Raw genomic sequence first — 19339 nt, 5'->3', positions numbered from 1 at the left:
TCATTCGCAAGTCTATTTCACCGGCTGGTGCAGGGTTCTTTTTTGTGCAGAAGAAGGAAGGGGATCTGCGCCCCTGTATCGATTACAGGGGATTAAATGCAATCACAATCAAGAACAAATACCCTTTGCCCCTCATTACTGAGCTATTTGATCGATTCCGCGGGGCAAAGGTCTTCACAAAGCTGGATCTACGCGGGGCGTATAATCTAGTGCGAGTCCGAAAGGGCGATGAGTGGAAGACCGCCTTTAACACCAGGGACGGTCACTACGAGTATCTAGTAATGCCCTTCGGACTCTGCAATGCCCCCGCCGTATTTCAAGACTTTGTGAATGACATTTTCCGGGATTTGTATCTTTCCGTGGTTGCATACCTGGATGACATTCTTATCTTCTCCCCCGATCTTACCACCCATCGGAGGGATGTCATCCGAGTACTTAAGAGGCTCCGCACCCATTCGTTATATGCTAAGCTGGAAAAGTGCGTTTTTGAACAGGAATCCTTGCCGTTCCTGGGGTACATAGTGTCCAGTCAGGGGTTAGCAATGGATCCGGGGAAGTTGGAGACAGTGATGAACTGGCCTGAGCCCCGCTCGCTGAAGGCGATCCAGCGATTCTTGGGGTTTATCACTTATTATCGCCAGTTCATTCCCAACTTCTCGACGGTGGCAGCACCCATCATTGCCCTTACCCGCAAGGGCGCTAATTCCAAAGCATGGACACGGGAAACGGTAGAGGCATTTCACACTCTCAAAACTCACTTCTCCAGAGCTCCCATCCTTCATCGTCCAGACATCTCCAAACCCTTCCTACTGGAGGTAGACGCCTCTTCGGTCGGTGCAGGTGCAGTCCTGTACCAGAAAAACGAACGAGGAAGGAAACATCCGTGTTTCTTTTTCTCCAAGACCTTTTCTCCGGCCGAGAGGAACTACTCCATAGGGGATAGGAAGTTACTGGCGATGAAACTAGCATTCCAGGAATGGCGGCATCTCCTGGAGGGTGCGAAGCATCCATTTGAGGTTTTTTCTGACCACAAAAACCTCACATACCTCCAGACAGCACAACGCCTGAACCCAAGGCAGGCCCGTTGGTCTTTATTCTTCTCCCGGTTCCGCTTTATTATCCGCCACCTGGCCGGTGAGAAGAACGTACGGGCCGATGCCTTGTCACGTTGTATGGTTGTGTTGGAGGAGGACGAGGAGGAGCCTCGTCTTATACTACCCCCGGACAGCTTGAGGATGGTCACTCCCACTTCTTTGGACCAGGTGCCACCTGGCAAAACCCTCGTTCCCCCTGAACTACGGAACGAGGTGCTATCGTGGGCCCATGCCTCCAAGGTCGGGGGTCACTTCGGGGTCAAAAGGACCAGAGACCTGGTGACCAGGCATTATTGGTGGCCGAGACTACCCCAGGACATACAGGAATATGTGGGAGCCTGTATGTCGTGTGCTCGGAATAAGCCGTCCCGGCAGAGACCGGCAGGTCTTCTTCACCCACTGCCAGTGCCGGATCGTCCCTGGGAAGTGGTGGGGATGGACTTCCTGGGAGATCTGCCCAAGTCAGCAGGGTACAGGGTCGTATGGGTCATCACGGACCACTTCTCTAAAATGGTCCACTTGGTGCCTCTCCCACGACTCCCGACGTCACGTGCTCTCGCCACCTTGTTCATTCGGCATGTATTTAGGTTGCATGGCATGCCTGACAAGGTGGTGAGCGACCGGGGTCCCCAGTTCGCGTCTCGCTTCTGGAGAGAGCTCTGTAAGCTCCTGCAGATAGAGCTGAACATCTCCTCCGCATACCATCCCGAGACCAATGGACTAGTGGAGAGGACTAATCAGACCTTGGTAACTTACCTCCGCCATTTTATATCCGCGCACCACGACAACTGGGCTAACCTCCTTCCTTGGGCCGAATTTGCCATTAACAATTCGGTCCATGAATCCTCTGGCCAGACTCCGTTCCTACTCAATAACGGACAACATCCCAGAATCCCGGTTCCGATGCCCATTACGTCACCCGATACTAGAGTGGAGGATTGGGCGACCAAGGCCCGGGAGATCTGGGATGACACCCAAGAGGCTCTTAAAAGGGCTAAAGACCGGATGGGGACAACGGCTGATGTTCGCCGCCGCTCTGCACCATCCTTCGCCCCTGGTGACCTAGTATGGCTGTCCTCTAAGAATGTTAACCTACGGGTACAGGCAGCCAAATTCGCCCCTAGGTATCTGGGTCCGTTTAAAGTACTACAGCAGGTAAACCCAGTGGCATATCGACTCCAGCTCCCTCCACGCTGGGCTATAGCCAACACCTTTCACGTGTCCCTCCTGAAACCCGTACGACTTAATAAATTCTCGGGGTCCCTGCCGGCTCAAACCAACTCCCAGTCCGACGACCCTGAGGTGGCAAAACTTGTGGAGACAAAAGTCATACAGGGCAAGAGGTACTACCTCGTGGAGTGGGCCGGCCGTGGTCCGGAGCATAGATCCTGGGAGTTGGAGGATCATATCCGCGCCCCGGGTTTGATAGCGGCCTTCGAGCACGGACAGGGGGGGGGGGGCCTAGACGGGGGGGTAATGTTACATCTCGTGGCTCTCCTGAGGCAAGGACTGAGGCAGTCTCCCATTCCTTGCCTGCCACGAGCACTCCTGCTCAGCAGCGCTGAAGGTCTGCCAGACTGCGCAGTGTGCAGGAGATACCTTCTCAGAGAGGCAGCAGAAGGGTGACACCTAGTGGTTCTCCTGTTACAAGGAGTGAAGCGGTCTCCCATTCCTGGCCTGCCGCAGACTCTCCTGCTCAGCGGCCCCGAAGGTCTGCGAGGCTGCGCAATGGGCAGAGGTTTACTGCTCAGGGAAGCAGTGAGATTCCCGTTATCTCTCCACATTGTGAGACCGAGGATCCCGCCTCTATTTCCCAGAGGCAGGAGGGTGAACATGTGCAATGCGTGGTGGGTCCTGATTCGCTCACTGACGTCACACGGCTTGATGACAAGGCTGGTGACGTGGTGAATCCTGACTGGCCAGGCTGGGACGTCGTGGACCCTGATTGGGTCAAGTCCGTCATCTCCGCCTCACGCCCGCCCTCGGGTGGAGCTGCACCTCCTTAAAAGCTCCCCCTGCCATCATGGCGGCGCGCGACCGTCCTTCTATGTTTGGATGTCTGGCAGCGTGCTGCCACGCCACTGCTCAGGCATTACTGTCTCTTGTGGGCTTGGCCCTTGCTGCTCCGGCAGTACCTCGTTTGCAGGCCGTGTTCCTGACTTGCTGCTCCGGCAGTACCCCCGTCAACAGGCCGTGTTCCTGTCCCAGGTGAGCTCCTCAAGTCTCCATTGGACTCACCTGGTTATTGAAAGCACACGTGCGTGGGCACCTCTGTGCTACCCTCGTGCCATATTCTCGTGACTTCCACTGGCACACGTGCGTGGGCACCTCTGTGCTTCCCCGTGCAACAGGTACACCGAGCCGTGAGATCTGTGCCATACAACCCTCACGGGTTAGGGCAGATCGGTGTACATAGATCGTCTGTGACATTCCAGACGATCGCTAGCAGCAACCCGCTCACTCTTCACCCACCATAGCGGCGGTCCCTTACACCGCACAGTGGACCTTGACCGGCGGAAGCAGTCCATTTCCCATCTTAGCACGCTTCCCCGGGTCCCCCTCGTAACACTCACCAGTGCGCTCTTTTTTTACAGAGTGTACTAAACTGTTGATTTGGCCATCTCTAACTTATCTACTATGTCTCTGGTGGATTTCTTTTTTTACCTAATGATAGTATGATTATCTTTCCTTGAGGGCTCCTTTGATCGCTTGTTGTGGGTTCACAACAGCTTCCAAATCCAAATGCCATACCTAGAATCAGCTCCAGACCTTTTATTAGCTTCTGATGGTTTAATGACGCAATAACCCATGCAACCTATTAAAGATCTTTTAAGGCATTTGTTCAATAACCATTGGTCCATTGAAAAAGGGGAATCAACATATTAAAGAGGAGTAATTCCTAAAACCTTTCTCCCATTAGGATGTAAATATCCTCATATTAACGCAGAGTGCCTGCACTTTAAGCCCATATTGACTAAGTTTTAGTGAACAGCTAAAATGCCAAAACTTGTATCGCTGTCCAAATATTACCTCTTACCTCTACTTCTAAACCCAAAATGAGCAGGGATCTCAATTAGATCATTTGTGATCAGGCAGACCATTCTGTGTGGAAGCATGATGGTGCTGCTGTTAGAAGTTACATCCTCCTACTGTGATTATGATGAGTGATGTGCCATATATTCAATATATCAGCTTCTTCTACATGTATATTTGTTAGAGGTACAGGAGGCCATGCATAGCCTGCATTTGATAGCACTACTACCCGGACAGCTGGTGCCACTGGTGGTGATGTTTCTGCAGCTGCCACATTCTTAGCCAAGATTTTTCTTTTTTTCATTAACGTTGTCTCTTACATTTTTACTATGCAACACTATAATTAACTTTGACATCCTTTTATTGTTAACCCTTGCCAAAAAGAACATAAAAAATGCAATGTGGGTAGGTACATATACAGAAAGCAAAATGTGGCAGCATGTTTTAGAATTGGAGTCAACTTTTCCTATTTAATGTCTACATTTTTAACTTTTTTTGTTATATTTTTCAACAAAATTGAACATCCTTCTCCAAAAATCGCAGACGTAAATTAAATAATTTTATTTATTTTATTTTTTTCAATACGATTGAACATCCCTCCCCAAAAAAATGTAACAAGAGATGCTGAGTAAAAGAACAGGCCAAACCGAAAAACTAGCACCTGCACCAGGGCATTGTATTACTGTGGTGTGTATAGATGTAGAATTTCACTAGAAAAACATCTGCAAAAATAGAAATTTTAAAATTTGTTTGCAACACATACACTTTGTAAGATAGAAAGGCTTAAATGTCTGAATTTTGTTTAGTTTAATTTTTTATTTTTTTATTTAAAAAAAAAAATCCCAAAATGATTAAAAAACTCAGTACTGTCACTTTTGACAAGCATTTACATGGTGTCTGACTGACACCGATTCCAGAATTTTCTTCTGTAAAAACTATTGTGCTGTCCTTCTCCTGCTTTTTAGAGCATTAAAAAGAAAAAAAACCAAAATGTGCAATTGTAATAGCAATTGTAGCAGGACAGATGCCAGCTACACCATACCACTGAACAAATATTTTGAGCCTGGCACTACTGCTGCCATATCTTCCTTTCCCGATCAATAGATTTTTGTATTACTCATAGACTATTACTCACATCTATTTCTCTTCTGCATTTGTCCAACATATTACTGTCTGGAGTATTTGTGCAATGTTTTAGGCCTTTCTTTTGCCGTCTCTGATTCTAAGCTGTAAGCTCTGACAAACATTCACTTCTAAAATCACTGTAAAGAGGCTGCTGCATTCTCTGATTAGGCTTTTATACAGACTCTCATAGTCACTCCTTATTTGCTGCACCACTCCATGTAATCTGTTAGCAGTAAAACATTATGGGGAAGTATGTGCTGTTAAGGCTTTGGTCATGTCAGCCTTCTGTGACTGATGCAGTTTCCTGCAATGTGTAAAAAGGTGTCAGAATTGATTCACAAATTCTTCAAATTCGCTCAGAGCTGCAAATGTCTTAAAATTCAAGTCAAATAGATTTGATCACCAGTCTGGAGCACGCCATTTACGGATCGGCATTTAAGGCGTTTGGTGCAGCTATGTACAATAGCTCCCCCTTGGAGATCTAGCAGTCACCAGGACATCTATTCTGAACTATGAAGAGATACCGGTGAGATAGGGGTTTTTTTGCAATTTAAGGTATTTATGGGCACCCTTTATATAGAGGTTATCCACTAATTGGTATTAATCTGTTCCATTAGTTGGCTCTATTTATCCTTACTGATATAGGTTAATAAGCCCTCTGGCTTATATAATTATTTCAATTACTTGTCATACTATATCGGTGGAATAGTTTTTTCATGTTCGTATGTTTCCCCAGTTTTTAACGTATTAATAAAAGTTATATTTTATCATTACTCAGTTTAAATCACACCTATTTTTTGGGGTAAATTGCTCTTGCTATTGAATCAAATCAGACTGTGTTTTTTTCTAATAATCCTTTTGAAATTGTATCTATTTATAAATTTCAAAATAACCATTTAAAAGGAATCTGTCACCAGATTTTTGCAACCTGATCTGAGTACGTGGAAAACAAGAGGAAACGAGTATATTGTGCAAAAAATAGGCACATTTTATTATGTGATCACAAAAGACAGAATAAAAAATCAGTGTGTCTAAAACAACCACATAAGAGAGGAGATGGTATATGCAGAGCAAGAAAATATCCCCTAATAAATAATGAATTTAATGAAAGGAATCCCAGGAGTCCTCAAACAGTAATTAGAAAAGGAGACATAATAGATAAAATAAAGATTACATTCTGTATTGAGAGTATATACTGGGAACATATTACCAGAACAAGTATACATATGAATGGGAGGGAAACATATTTACCTAAAGTTCAGGAGTGCAAAAGCCGTATCTAGGCTTAATCTTGCGCCATCAAGTACCCCCAAATAAGGACCTAAGACCCCCAACGCGCGTTTCACCAGGGTATTGTCACTTCTTCAGGGAGGAAGATCTATTATTGATGTAATATTGTAATATTGTAAGAAGTAATATTGAGAAGGTCAGATATCGGATGAGCTGCAGGTGGCTGGCCAGGTGCCATTATGTGTTGCTCATTTATGAGTTGTTGTTTCCTAATCTGAGTAGAGCATAATGTAGAATCAGAGAGTCTAATTTCAGTAATGTATCACATACAAGGCTGAAAATCACTGCTCTATCAGCAGTATGGTATCATCAAAGCAATAGAAAACCTGCTGCCATGTAATCAAGTATATTGAAGAACTTTGTATAACCCCACCCCACCACTGATTGGCAGCTTTCTGAACACTTTACACAAATCTGCTAATCAATAGTGTGGGCTGGGTTATTCAGAGCTCTATCTTTAGATAATTGTTAGGTCTGCAGCTGATAAAAGAATGTCACAAGTGTCTTCTTTACTGGTGATATTTGTGATGGTTCTGGGTTCTGAGGTCCACATCATGTGGTGAGGCTCTATATATGTAATGTATTTGCATTCAGTTGGTACTGAAAAGGTTAATGTCATTTTCCCTGTTAGTAGCTCCTGGTTAATTCACCCCACATGCAGCATGTTAGTGACCACTACCATCTCTTTTAAATGATCACATTATCCATCACCTGATGTCAAAAATAGAAGGTTCTTTCTGTTTTGTTCACATTGGAGGGAGGAAGCATTTAGTAGCTACTGGACTTTTTTTCTGCAGTAGTTCTGCTTTTTGGAGCTGTGTTGCCTGCAGCCTTGGTGTCTGGCTGCAGCCTTTGCACTTTTGTAATATCCGCTTGTCTATTTCTCCATCTGTCTACCAACCTTATTGCAGTTGTGAGAATTGGGTGGCTCCGTAGAGCACAAGCGATCAAACAGAGCTAATTTCAAGTCCCCTAAGAGGAATAGTAAATATAAGTTTTAAAAAATATTAAAAAACAATAAAAAACCACAAGTGTTTAAATCCACCCCCTCTTCCCCTTTGAAAAAATGTATTTTTAAAAATACAGATATTTGGTAACTCTGCATTCAGAAATGCCCAATGTATCAAAAAATAAAATAAATTTACCTGATTGATAAACTGCATAAAGAAAAAAAATTTAAAACTCCAAAATTACATTTTTAGGGTTGCCGAAACATTGCAAAAAAAATTCAATAACCGGCGATTAAAACTATGCATCTATCCAAAAATGGTATAATTAAAAATGTCAGCTCAGAATGCAAAAAAATAAACCCTCACTTAGCTCCACATCCTGAAAATTGAAAACTTTACAGGTCTCGGAAAATGGTGACAAATGCGCAATTTATTTTTTTTACAAATTCCAGATTTTTTTTGACCACTTAAATAATAAAAAAAACTATACTTGTTTGGTATTTATGAACTCCTACTGAGTATATATGTAATCTTACTGACTTGGAGAATTTTACTGTCAGGTCAGTTTTACCATATAGTGAACATGGTAAATAAAAAAACAAAACAAAAACGTTTGTGGAATTGCCCTTTTTGGAATTTAACCGCACTTAGAATTGTTTTGTGTTTCTTCACTTGTACATGTTGTAAATATTTTTGTAAATATATTGTATATAATTTTGTTTTTCCTAGCGACCCTGTGATCAAGACCCCTTGGGCTGAAATGTCGGAGATGGTCGTTTTTGTTTACAATTTTTTTCCTGAAAAATCACAAATAAAATTGCATTAAAACTTTGCTCAAATACTTGGAGTGTTCAGTGACTTTCTATGACATACTGATTTAATAGATAGTTGTAGTGCAGAAATCCGCAGTCTGGTTCTTGTTTAATTCATTCTAGAAGTTTTGGTTCTGTTTCCTTTGCAATCCAGTGGGACTAGTCTGTCAGGCAGGATTGTGGGTTGGCATTTTGCCTCTACCGCAGCCCCTCCGCATTTTGTACAAGTCTCTTTTTAAAATTTTGCACTAGCACTGCCCGGAACAAAGACTCAAATTCATCTCCCTTTGATCTTTAGTAAAATGACGACATGGGTGGTGCATACGCACATTGACTTCTGAAGGGCTTCTGAACGGTCTTAAGGCTGCTTTACACGGTACGACCGATTGTGCAATTTCACAATCGATCGCACCCGCCCCTGTCCTTTTTGCATCACGGGCAAATCGCTGCCCTTGGCGCACAAAGTCTGTAACCCCCGTCACACATACTTACCTCTCGTGCGACCTCGCTGTGGGCGGCGAACGTCCACTTCCTGGAGTGGGAGGGACGTTCAGCGTCACAGCGACGTCACACGGCTGCCGGCCAATGGAAGCGGAGGGGCGGAGATGAGCGGGACGTAAACATCCCGCCCACCTCCTTCCTTCACATAGCCGGCGGCGGCCGCGTGACGCAGGTGAGCTGCTGTTCATCGTTCCTGGGGTGTCACACGGAGCGGCGTGTGCTACCTCGGAAACGATGAACAACTAAATGAAACGATATTATGGAACCTAGCGAGTAGTACACGATTCACGATTTGTGAGCGATACTGCGTCGCTAGGAGGTGTCACACAGGCCGGCATCGCCAGCGATGCCGGATGTGCGTCACAAAAACCGTGACCACGACGATCTATCGCACGATAGATTGTCTGGTGTAAAGCAGCCTTTAGGCTATGTGCCCACGGGACCTTGTTTCTGCGGATTTTGACGCGGAAAACCTGCGGATATTTCTGGATTTTCCAGATAAATCCGCAGGTTTTAGCATGTACAGTTACTCCCCATGTTATCCTATGGGACATGGGGAGTGCTGTGTCCACGCTGCGGAAAGTGCGGCTGCCGAACATGCTGCGGATGTAGGCATCCGCATGTATAATTGCATGTCAATTATTCATGCGGAATTACCTGCGGATGTCCCGGCCCTCCGCTATGGAGATAAGAGGCCGGGACGTCCGCAGGTAAGCCGCATGAATGTCCGCATGTTTCCCGCAGCTATTCCACTGTAATCTAGCAGCTAAAAATAGCTGCGGACGCCGGCGGGCAGCTGCGGGAAACATGCGCTCGTACCTGCGGATACATCCGCAGGTACGAGCGCCCGTGGGTACATAGCCTTAATGATGAGCTGAGGTCTGAATCTGCGCATGCTCCACCAATTTATGGGAGACCATCGGATGTCAGTGTGCGCATGCGCTCTCCATGGCTCTTTTTGTGGAAAAATGAATGTGCACACAATGAAAGCAGTGCTAACGTGAAATTTTAAAAAGAGGCTTGTACAAACGTGGAGGGGGTACAACAGAGCTGTAGGCCCTAAACAGTCCCACCCTTATTCACAAAAAGGATATTGCAGCAAAACTTCTAGAATAAATTAAACAAGAACAGAGGCTGCGGATTTCTGCACTACAGTTATCTATCAAAGGGAACCTGTCACTGGATGTTTATAATACTCACCTAAAAGTTGGTGCAGAGCAGATTGGTCGGATGGGCGTCTCTGTTCTTCGGGTCCCGTGCCTCCTCTTTTGGCCATCTTTGTTTTCCTTCTGAAGCTAGTATGGATGACGCATTCTAAGTTATCTACACTAGCCGACAGTGAGGTCATGTGCAGGTGCACTTTAATCTGCCCTGAGCACAGAGGCGCTGGACCCGGAGAACGGAGACGCCCATCCGACCAGTCTGCTTCGCACTGACCGATAGGTACATATTATGAACATCCGGTGACAGGTTCCCTTTAAATCATTATAACATTTCCATTATTGCCTTATCTTTACATTAACATATCAAATCATGATGACAGGTTCTCTTTAATTGATTTCTTATGAAATAGTGTTACCCCAAATGTGGTCAAAAACTACTGTCAGGACAAATGGCAGGGCCTGGAAGGAAAAGAGTTATATTTGATTTTTAAAGGACAAATTTGTTTGTAACAGATTGTAGACACCATGTTGTCTTTTGCAGTCATTGTAGTACCAAAACAGCAGAAATTTCCGACAAGTGACACTATTTTCGAAAGTAAAACCCTCAAGGAATTCATCTAGTTTTGTATTGAGCAATTTCATCCCCCAGATGCTTCACTGAATATTGTTGGGCTGTAAAAAGAAAGTAACATTTTTTTCCAGTAACGTAAATTTACTCTCAAATGCTTCAATCTCACAAGTGGTAATAGGAGAAAATGACAACATGTTACTGAATTTGTCCCAATAACAAAAAACCCACATGGGGTCAAAAACTACTGATTGGGCACACAACAGGGCAAAAAAGGTAAATGACGCTAGTTGACTCTGGGGGCACTTGATATTGCTGGAATAGCTTGTTGGCATAATTAGCAGAGCCTTTTAGGTGCAGAAACCTCCCAGAAATGACCACATTTTGGAAATTACATCCCTCTGGGAATTCATTTTTGGGTATAGTAACTTTTTTGACCCATCAGGTGTTCTCCAGAAGTAAGCACACAATGGATGTTTAGAGTGAAAATTGCAAATATTCTATTTTAGTGGCCAACATTTTGTGCCCAGCTTCTGTTTATGGAGACTTGCACCCTGAAAACTGTTAAGTGGCTTCTCCGATTCTATATCAATGCCCTAAACGTGGAGACTGACCGTGGTTTGAGCACACTGTGGGGCTCAGAAATGAGTAGGGGGCATTTGACTCTGGGAATGTGGATGTTGCAGATTTTGCAGTGTCTTTGAGTTACCAGTATATAGAACCCCCCTATTTTTCTGTTGTCAGATACTGGGCTACGTGAGGACTTGTTGAGATATGAGATAAAGTTGGTATTCAGACCATTTTGGGTTGCATAATAACAATTTTTCATTGCTTTAAGGCTAGGGTCACTTTTATTTTGTGATCCTCGTTGAACACTTACATCAGGGCTTACATGTATTCAGACAGAACCCTCGACAGAACAATTCATTAGTATAAGTTAATAGTACTCACTTTGAACCCTGTGTGGTTTCTGTCCTGGTGGTAAATGTTTCCATAAGAGGGATGAGATTTGTTGCTGATTGAACAACCATGATGTGCTCAGAATTTAGCGCAGCAAAATTGTGCTAATGCATAGTTAATACTTTGTTTGTGTTGCACAATGAATAGCGCAAGATTCAAGACATAAAAACTGCTGAAAAATTGCTGATTTGTTTATTTTCTTTCCCAAAAAGAGTTGGTTAAATGTTTTGTTAACAAGTTATATATATTCCAAAATAATTCCAGCCCTCTTGAAAAAAAAAAAACAATGAACCCTCATATGACTATATTGTTGACCACCACAATCAAGTGAAAGAAGAAAGGGTTTTTTTTAATAAAGGTCAGAACTCGCTGAGGTCTTGTGATTAATGACGGCTATAAAAAGAATATCAACAGTCATTAAACAGAATCTGCCAGCAGGTTTTTGATATGGAGTCTAAGGGGTACTTTGCACACTACGATATTGCAGGTGCGATGTCGGTGGGGTCAAATCGAAAGTGACGCACATCCGGCGTTGCTGTCGATATCATACTGGGTAAATCCTTTATGATACGATTAACAAGTGCAAAAGCGTCGTAATCGTATCATCGGTGTAGTGTCCGCCATTTCTATAATGTAGCTGCAGCGACGGTACGATGTTCTTCCTCATTCCCCTGTGGCAGCACACATCGCTGTGTGAGAAGCCAGAAGAGCGAGGAACATCTCCTACCTGCGTCACCACGGCTCACGCCGGCTCTGCGGAAGGAAAGAGGTAGGTGGGATGTTTACGTCCCGCTCATCTCCACCCCTCCGCTTCTATTGGCCGCCTGCCGTGTGACGTCGCTGTTACGCCGTACGACCCGCCCCCTTAGTAAGACGGCGGTTTGCCGGCCAGAGCGATGTCGCAGGGCAGGTGAGTGCATGTGAAGCTGCCGTAGCGATAATGTTCGCTACGGCAGCAATCACAAGATATCGCTGCTGCGACGGGGGCGGGGACTACCGCGCTCGGCATCGCAAGCATCGGCTTGCGATGTCGTAGTGTCCTAAGTGCAGCATAATGTAGTGGCATAGATCCCGATTCCAGCAATGTGTCCATTTTTTAAACTAAAATCCTAGTTTGCTCTGTTGTAGATGTAGCAGTGCTCAAATTGCTGAGTTATGTATTTACCCATCCGCACCCTTGAGATGCATTTTGAGCAAGCTGCCAAATAGTAATGGGGGTGGGTTTGCACATATTACCTGATATGACCTGCATGTGAGACCTAGTGCTACAGTGATAATCTCCTGCTGATAAAACATTGACTATATTGAAAGTACAGCACACAACCTAATAAGTGATTCATTTCTGGAATCAGGGTCTCAACACCCACACCATGATGCTCTCAGAATAAATAGCAAAAATCTGCTGCCAAATTTCCTTTAAGGGGTTAAAAAGGACCTGTTACTTTCTGCTCTTATTTTATTCCCACTGCTCATGAGTGTTCAGATTTATATTTTTTGCTTATGTTTTTAAATTGGCCATCGGGTGCAGAAATATTAACCCTTTAAAGCACTCAATATGCAAATTTTTATGGTTCTTACCTAGAGCAATTGCTAATAGCATGAATGCATAGATCATTCTAAAGAAAGGCCCCTTTACAATTTTTTTTATCAATTTTCCCTGGATAAAGACTAAAAAAATTAGCAAATTGGGTGCAATAATTTCCCACGTACCACGATCAGTGTTTGTTGAGTTTTTCACACTGCAGAATTTCTGCACCTCAGTTTATTTGCATTTTTCATTTGTGTTATTGATGCTGTGTTTTTATCATGCTTTTGGCGCTGCGTTTTTTGTCTCTGTTTAGTGTCATACTTTAAATAAACACCAAAATCACAATCAAAAAATGGGAATGTTCAAACCATTGAATATGAACCACCAACAACATATGTGGGACGCCTTGACAAAATCAGGGTGTCACAGATGACTGCACCCCTCTTCTAGGTGCAGGAGTCACTCCTCTTTGGTCCTCCATCACAATCCTCATCCTGGTGCACAACATCAGCCAGCAAAGCCTAGTCACCCCCCATCACAATAGGGACACACCAGTGGGCGGGGCCAAGTGGATGGTGACGCCCACCTAGGGGTTATGAGGTCTAATGGGTGGGAACAGGGTCAGTTGGAGACAGACAGACGAGTAGTGAGTGACCGTTGAAACTGACGGTTGTCGGGAGTTGGAGCTCCTGAGCTGACAGAGGTCTAGGTGGCAGTCAGTGGACAGGGCCACAGGCGACAGAGATCAGGTAGCGGGAAACCTTAAGTGGACCAGGGCAGGGTTGTAGCCCTCCGGTATCGACAGCGGGAATCCGGTCCGGAGCCGTGCACAGACAGGGTACCTGGACCCTAGGGCAAGGAGCAGCTTTAAGCCCATTACCAATTAACCAGCCGGGGACAAGATTCCAAGTCTTGTACCACAGGAGGCCCAGATAGCGCGAGATGGAAGCCCAACGAGCGGTATAGGGCTCCACAATTGCCTGCTAAGATCCAACGGGTCAGTTCTCGCGGACCACAACTCCCAAAGGACAATAACACCGGGAGTGGACTTCCCCGTTCCATACGGAGTGGTCACAGTGAAAAATTTAAACACAAAGTGCAGGAAGAAGGGCCCTTGTTCTACCGTGCTGGGGTGTGGGATCCAAATGCACCCTCCTAAGGCGACCGGCTACTGGCAATTTGGTTTACCATCTGGACTGTGTGTGAAGTTACTTAGGAACTGTGAGTACATCAACACCACCCGGTCCAGTCCTGCAGGTTGCACTCTGCTACACTATCCCACTCTAACTGGGGTCCCGGGTCAACACCTCCCCTACCCGTGGAGGGGATACCATCCAGCTGCCCCACTCCATCAGGCCCGGACACCCCTTCCAGGGGCAGCGGCGTTGTCATCAGTATATCACCACGGCCCATGGGTCGCGTCACTTACAAACCTTCCCTACAATACAAAACCCCCTTTTTCACTTGTGGGAGATGGACAGGTGCTCAGGCCTGGATCCGGCTCCCCTCGAGCCACAGCCAAGACCCCGGATCCGAGCGTCTCGAGCAGCCCCCCTGCTGTAGTCTGTTCCCCACCTGCAACATATGCAATCGCATATAACAATTACATTTTATTAGATGTAAAATCGTTTAAAATCACAAACATATATAAGATGTCTCCAAAAAACAGAACCCCCTCAAAGGGTAGATATTGTATAATGTTAGGAACATCAAGTCAGCCAATCCCCCGTATAGTATATATAATAACAGCCTTAGGTAATAATGGGAGCAATGCAAATGTAACTGATATGAATAATTAAATACGGTTCCCTACAATACAAAACCCCCTTTTTCACTTGTGGGAGATGGACAGGTGCTCAGGCCTGGATCCGGCTCCCCTCGAGCCACAGCCAAGACCCCGGATCCGAGCGTCTCGAGCAGCCCCCCTGCTGTAGTCTGTTCCCCACCTGCAACATATGCAATCGCATATAACAATTACATTTTATTAGATGTAAAATCGTTTAAAATCACAAACATATATAAGATGTCTCCAAAAAACAGAACCCCCTCAAAGGGTAGATATTGAATAATGTTAGGAACATCAAGTCAGCCAATCCCCCGTATAGTATATATAATAACAGCCTTAGGTAATAATGGGAGCAATGCAAATGTAACTGATATGAATAATTAAATACGGTTACAAAATACAACACAAGTGTGCTACTGAAATATCTAAAAAATACAAATGAGCATAAAGGATCCCATAGTCATGTATAATATACCTACGAGGGGGTCGGTAGACAAAAAGTAGGTATATTATAATCTGATCAAATCTGATTGTTATATGCAATTGCATATGTTGTTGGTGGTTCATACTTTAAATAAAGCTGCTTTGCTTTAGAAACTTCCTTGTATTGACATTCTTAGGTGCAGATTTCTTGCGTTTTTAACTCCTTTATATTGCACTAAAAATGCATGTATGTTTTTTATCCATAGGGAAATTCCACACACAAAACTCTGCGTGTGTCATGGGGTATATAATGACAGGTCATCGGCCCATAGGTTGACCCTCAGACTTGAGACCCTTTACTGTCCCTTATCCTGGAATTAGGCTTGAAGGTAGCCAGGTCCGAGCCCCCAGCATGACCCTAACTCCTGTCTGAGCTCTGATCTTACTCCCAATCGTTTGGGCAGGCTGGAAAACACAATGACAAAACCCCACAAAAAGACACGGACGAAGGAGAATGGAACCTCGTACATAGAGCACTCAAAACACACAGGAGAGACAATATGTGTACTGGGGAACAATGAAAAAGGGAAGGTAGTAACGCACTACAGGGGAACATTCACACCACTCAAGATCGCAACACAGATCACCATAAACAAGATAACCACCAAGACCGGGATTGCTGGAGCTTATGCTGAAGCTATCATCACTGCATACTTGAAGGAAACCGTGCTTTAAATAAGGAGGAGACAGCTGCACATGGCAATTAGCAACCTGAGCTCTTAACTCTTGCTCACAAGTCTGCAGAAATTAACTCCTGCAGAGCTGAAGACCAGAGAACCTGAACCAACCGATGTCCAGCTCTGGCTGAACAATCCAGAAGCCTCGGGTTGCTTGTCAAAATCTATGGTGTGAACAGTGTCTGATAACGCCGTGCCAGCAGGTGTGTGCAGAGCCCAACATCGCACGACAGTGTGCCCTCAAGAGAAATTGACATGCTGCAGATTATAAAAATGCTCTACTGGTCAGTTTACACAGCGTAAAAAAGAAGAACAGTACACATAAGATTTCCATAAATTTTATCCACTTTGCTGTTGCTGTAAAAGGCAACGTTTTTGCCTCAGCAAAAATACACAGAGTCAATAATGCAACAAAAACTCTTCATTTGCACGTACCTTTAGGCATATTAAAAAAAAATTCAGAATACTCAGGGGAGCACCAGGCATAACATACCGTGAGGGAAATAAGTATTTGATACAATGCCAATTTTGAAAGTTTTATCACTTACAAAGAATGGAGAGGTCTGTAATTTTTATTGTAGGTACGCTTCAACTGTGAGAGAATCCAAAAAAGATCCAGAAAATCACACTGTATGATTTTTGAATCATTAATTTGCGTTTTATTGTATGAAATAAGTATTTCATTCAATAGAAAACCTGAAATTAATATTTGGCACAGAAAACTTTGTGTCCAGTTACAGAGGTCAGACGTTTCCTGTAGTTCTTGACTAAGTTTGCAAACACTGCAGCAGGGATTTTGGCCCTGTTTTTCATACAGATCTTCTCCAGATTTTTTAGGTTTCGGTGCTGTGACTGGGCAACTTTGAGTTTCAGCTCCCTCTAAAGATTTTCTACTGGGTTCAGGTCTGAATACTGGCTATGCAATTTCAGGACCTTGAAATGCTTCTTACAGAGCCACTCCTTAGTTGCCCTGGCTGTGTGGTTCAGGTCATTGTCATGCTGGAAGACGCAGTCTTGACCCGTCTTCAATGCTATTACTAAGGGAAGGAGGCTGTTGGCCAAAATCTCGATATACATTAGCCCATCCATCCTCCCTTCAATAATAGTCATCGTGTACCCTTTGCAGAAAAGCACCCCCAAAGTATGATGTTTCCATCCTCATGTTTCATAAATGGGACGTTGTTTTTGAGATTGTACTCATCCTTCTTCATCCTCTAAATATGGTGAGTGGAGTTCATACCAAAAAGTAAGTTCTATTTCATCACATTTCTCCTCTGGATCATCCAGATGGTGTTGTTCTTCCATTTTCTAATAATTGTGCTAACAGTTGTTGCCTTCTCACCAAGCTACTTGCCTATTGTCCTGTAGCTTATCTCAGCCTTGTGCAGGTCTACAATTTTGTCCCTGGTGTCCTTAAACAGCTCTTTGGTCTTGACCTTGGTGGAGAGGTTGGAGTGTGATTGATTGAGTCTGTGGACAGGTGTCTTTTATACAGGCAACAGGTTCAAACAGGTGCCAGTAATGCAGGTAATGAGTGCAGAGTAGGAAGGCTTCTCACTCAAAGAAAAAAATAACAAATCTGTGAGAGCCAGAAATCTTGCTGGTTGGTAAATGATCAAATGCTTATGCAAATTAATTATTTAAAAATCATACATTGTAATTTTCTGGATTTTTTTATGCTTTCTGACACAAAGTCTACATCCGATAAACAAAATTACAGACCTCTCCATTCTTTGTAGGTGGGAAAACTTGCTAAATCGGCAGTGTATCAAATACTTATTTTTTTTTACTGTAATAGCAAAAACTGATCACATTTGGACTAGTGACAGGGCATTTTTTTTAGGTATGTTCTTTATGTAATGTTTTTTATTTCACTTTGTATAGTATCTTTTCCAATTCTGCTTTGTGACCTTATGATACACTTCTTTCTCTGCCTCCTGAACTCACTATCCACTCTCGAAAAAAAAAGCTCAACTCCATCTTGTTCAGGAAAGTTAAACAGCAGTTCACCATAGTGTTAAGTAAAACCTTTTATTATACTTTATGGAGAGGGGGGCAAGAGAGGAACACTGAGGAATAGGCCGGTGTCACACTTGCAAGTGCCTCTCGTAAATCTCGCGCGACTCTCGCGTTGCATCACCTGTCACGGACATACACTCTCTTGCTGCAGAGAGATGCATGTAACCGACCCGCTCCTGTGAGGAGAGTGTGAGTCCGTGCCGGGTGATGCAACTCGAGACTCGCGCGAGATACACGCGAAGCACTCGCAATTGTGACACCAGCCCAAGAGTCAGGAACCAAGTTTTCAACATCATTCCTGAGCTGGATTCACATCTAGACACCTCAGTACTGATGTATAATGTCCTCCATGCTGTTGCTATTTCTCAATGTGTGCAAAATAATGCCAAAAACAAATCAAAAGTAGAACTCCATGTCTATATGTTCTGCTGTATATGGACAAAATACTGCAGCTAGTCTCCTCTCACCAGATCAGAGTCAACTGCAAATTTAGAAACTGATACAAATGAAGGATATAGGTCACATAATGGGCAAGAATAGTATTATTCCTCATAAACAGGTACAGGACACCTTATTTTGAAAGTTTTTGTGAAATTATGGTTACCTTCTAACTATACCATTGGCAAACTTTATCATGTAAGGGTTAGAGAAAAGCAGAATTGTAATATTTAAAGTTCACCTCCAGCTTCAAATCTGCATTTATTGGAATTCTTAAGCATTGTTTAAGAAAATTACACCTCAACCGCAAGACAGACTCTCATGCTGTGTGGTCCTGGAGCTGTTTATAATATGCACTTATTGGGTTTCTGTCCTGACCCTGAAATCAGTAGTTTTTGAAAAATCACACATACATATAAAAAGTGAATCAAAGGGATAGTATACTCAAATTAGACTACTGTATATTTGTGCATTGCGTAATACCAGATGTTAGAATTGCGTTAGTGGTAGCATGTGTGGGTAATATAAAATGGATTGCATGTAGAAAATAAAATGACAGAATAACACAATCAGGTATTTGCTCGGTTTGCTTGCACAGAAATCATGGCAGAATACTGACTTATTTTTACAATAGTAACCACAAAAAGTCCGACTGTAAACATTGATGTTGGCCAGAAAAAGTACGAGATCATCTTTTCAGGTCCAAATTTCCTTACTAAAATGATGCTCTTTTGTCTGCCCTTAGGATCAAAATAGCAAAAAAATGAAGATGTCTTATTAAAGTTTCCCTGAATTTTTTGTAAAAGATTTTCCACTTCAGTGAAGTTTTCCTTACAGTCAGGAACGTAGGTACACTGTAAAGAGAGAACAAAAGTATCAGAACTCAGTTGACTGTTAATACTGTATAATTAT

The 19339-nt window shown here is 43.8% G+C and overlaps 2 protein-coding genes across 3 annotated transcripts in view; one reads left to right on the top strand and one right to left on the bottom strand.

Annotated features, from left to right (window-relative positions):
* KCNIP1 (potassium voltage-gated channel interacting protein 1) overlaps positions 1 to 19339 on the top strand; it is a 916677-nt gene that overhangs the window by 199334 nt on the left and 698004 nt on the right. The gene's annotated exons all lie outside the window — the stretch shown is intronic.
* The window catches only part of KCNMB1 (potassium calcium-activated channel subfamily M regulatory beta subunit 1), a 132803-nt gene continuing 119417 nt past the window's right edge, over positions 5954 to 19339 (bottom strand). For both annotated transcript variants that reach the window (XM_075344502.1, XM_075344501.1), the window contains exon 4: positions 5954 to 19281. In XM_075344502.1, coding sequence (XP_075200617.1) covers positions 18997 to 19281 — 285 coding nt within the window. In that variant the 3' untranslated portion in view covers positions 5954 to 18996. The remainder of the gene's footprint in view (positions 19282 to 19339) is intronic.

The sequence above is a fragment of the Anomaloglossus baeobatrachus genome, chromosome 4, assembly GCF_048569485.1.
Source record: "Anomaloglossus baeobatrachus isolate aAnoBae1 chromosome 4, aAnoBae1.hap1, whole genome shotgun sequence".
In the NCBI taxonomy this organism is placed as follows: Eukaryota; Metazoa; Chordata; class Amphibia; order Anura; family Aromobatidae; genus Anomaloglossus; species Anomaloglossus baeobatrachus.
The sequence above is the reverse complement of the archived record's forward strand: the minus strand, read 5'-3'. Positions and strand labels throughout refer to the sequence as shown.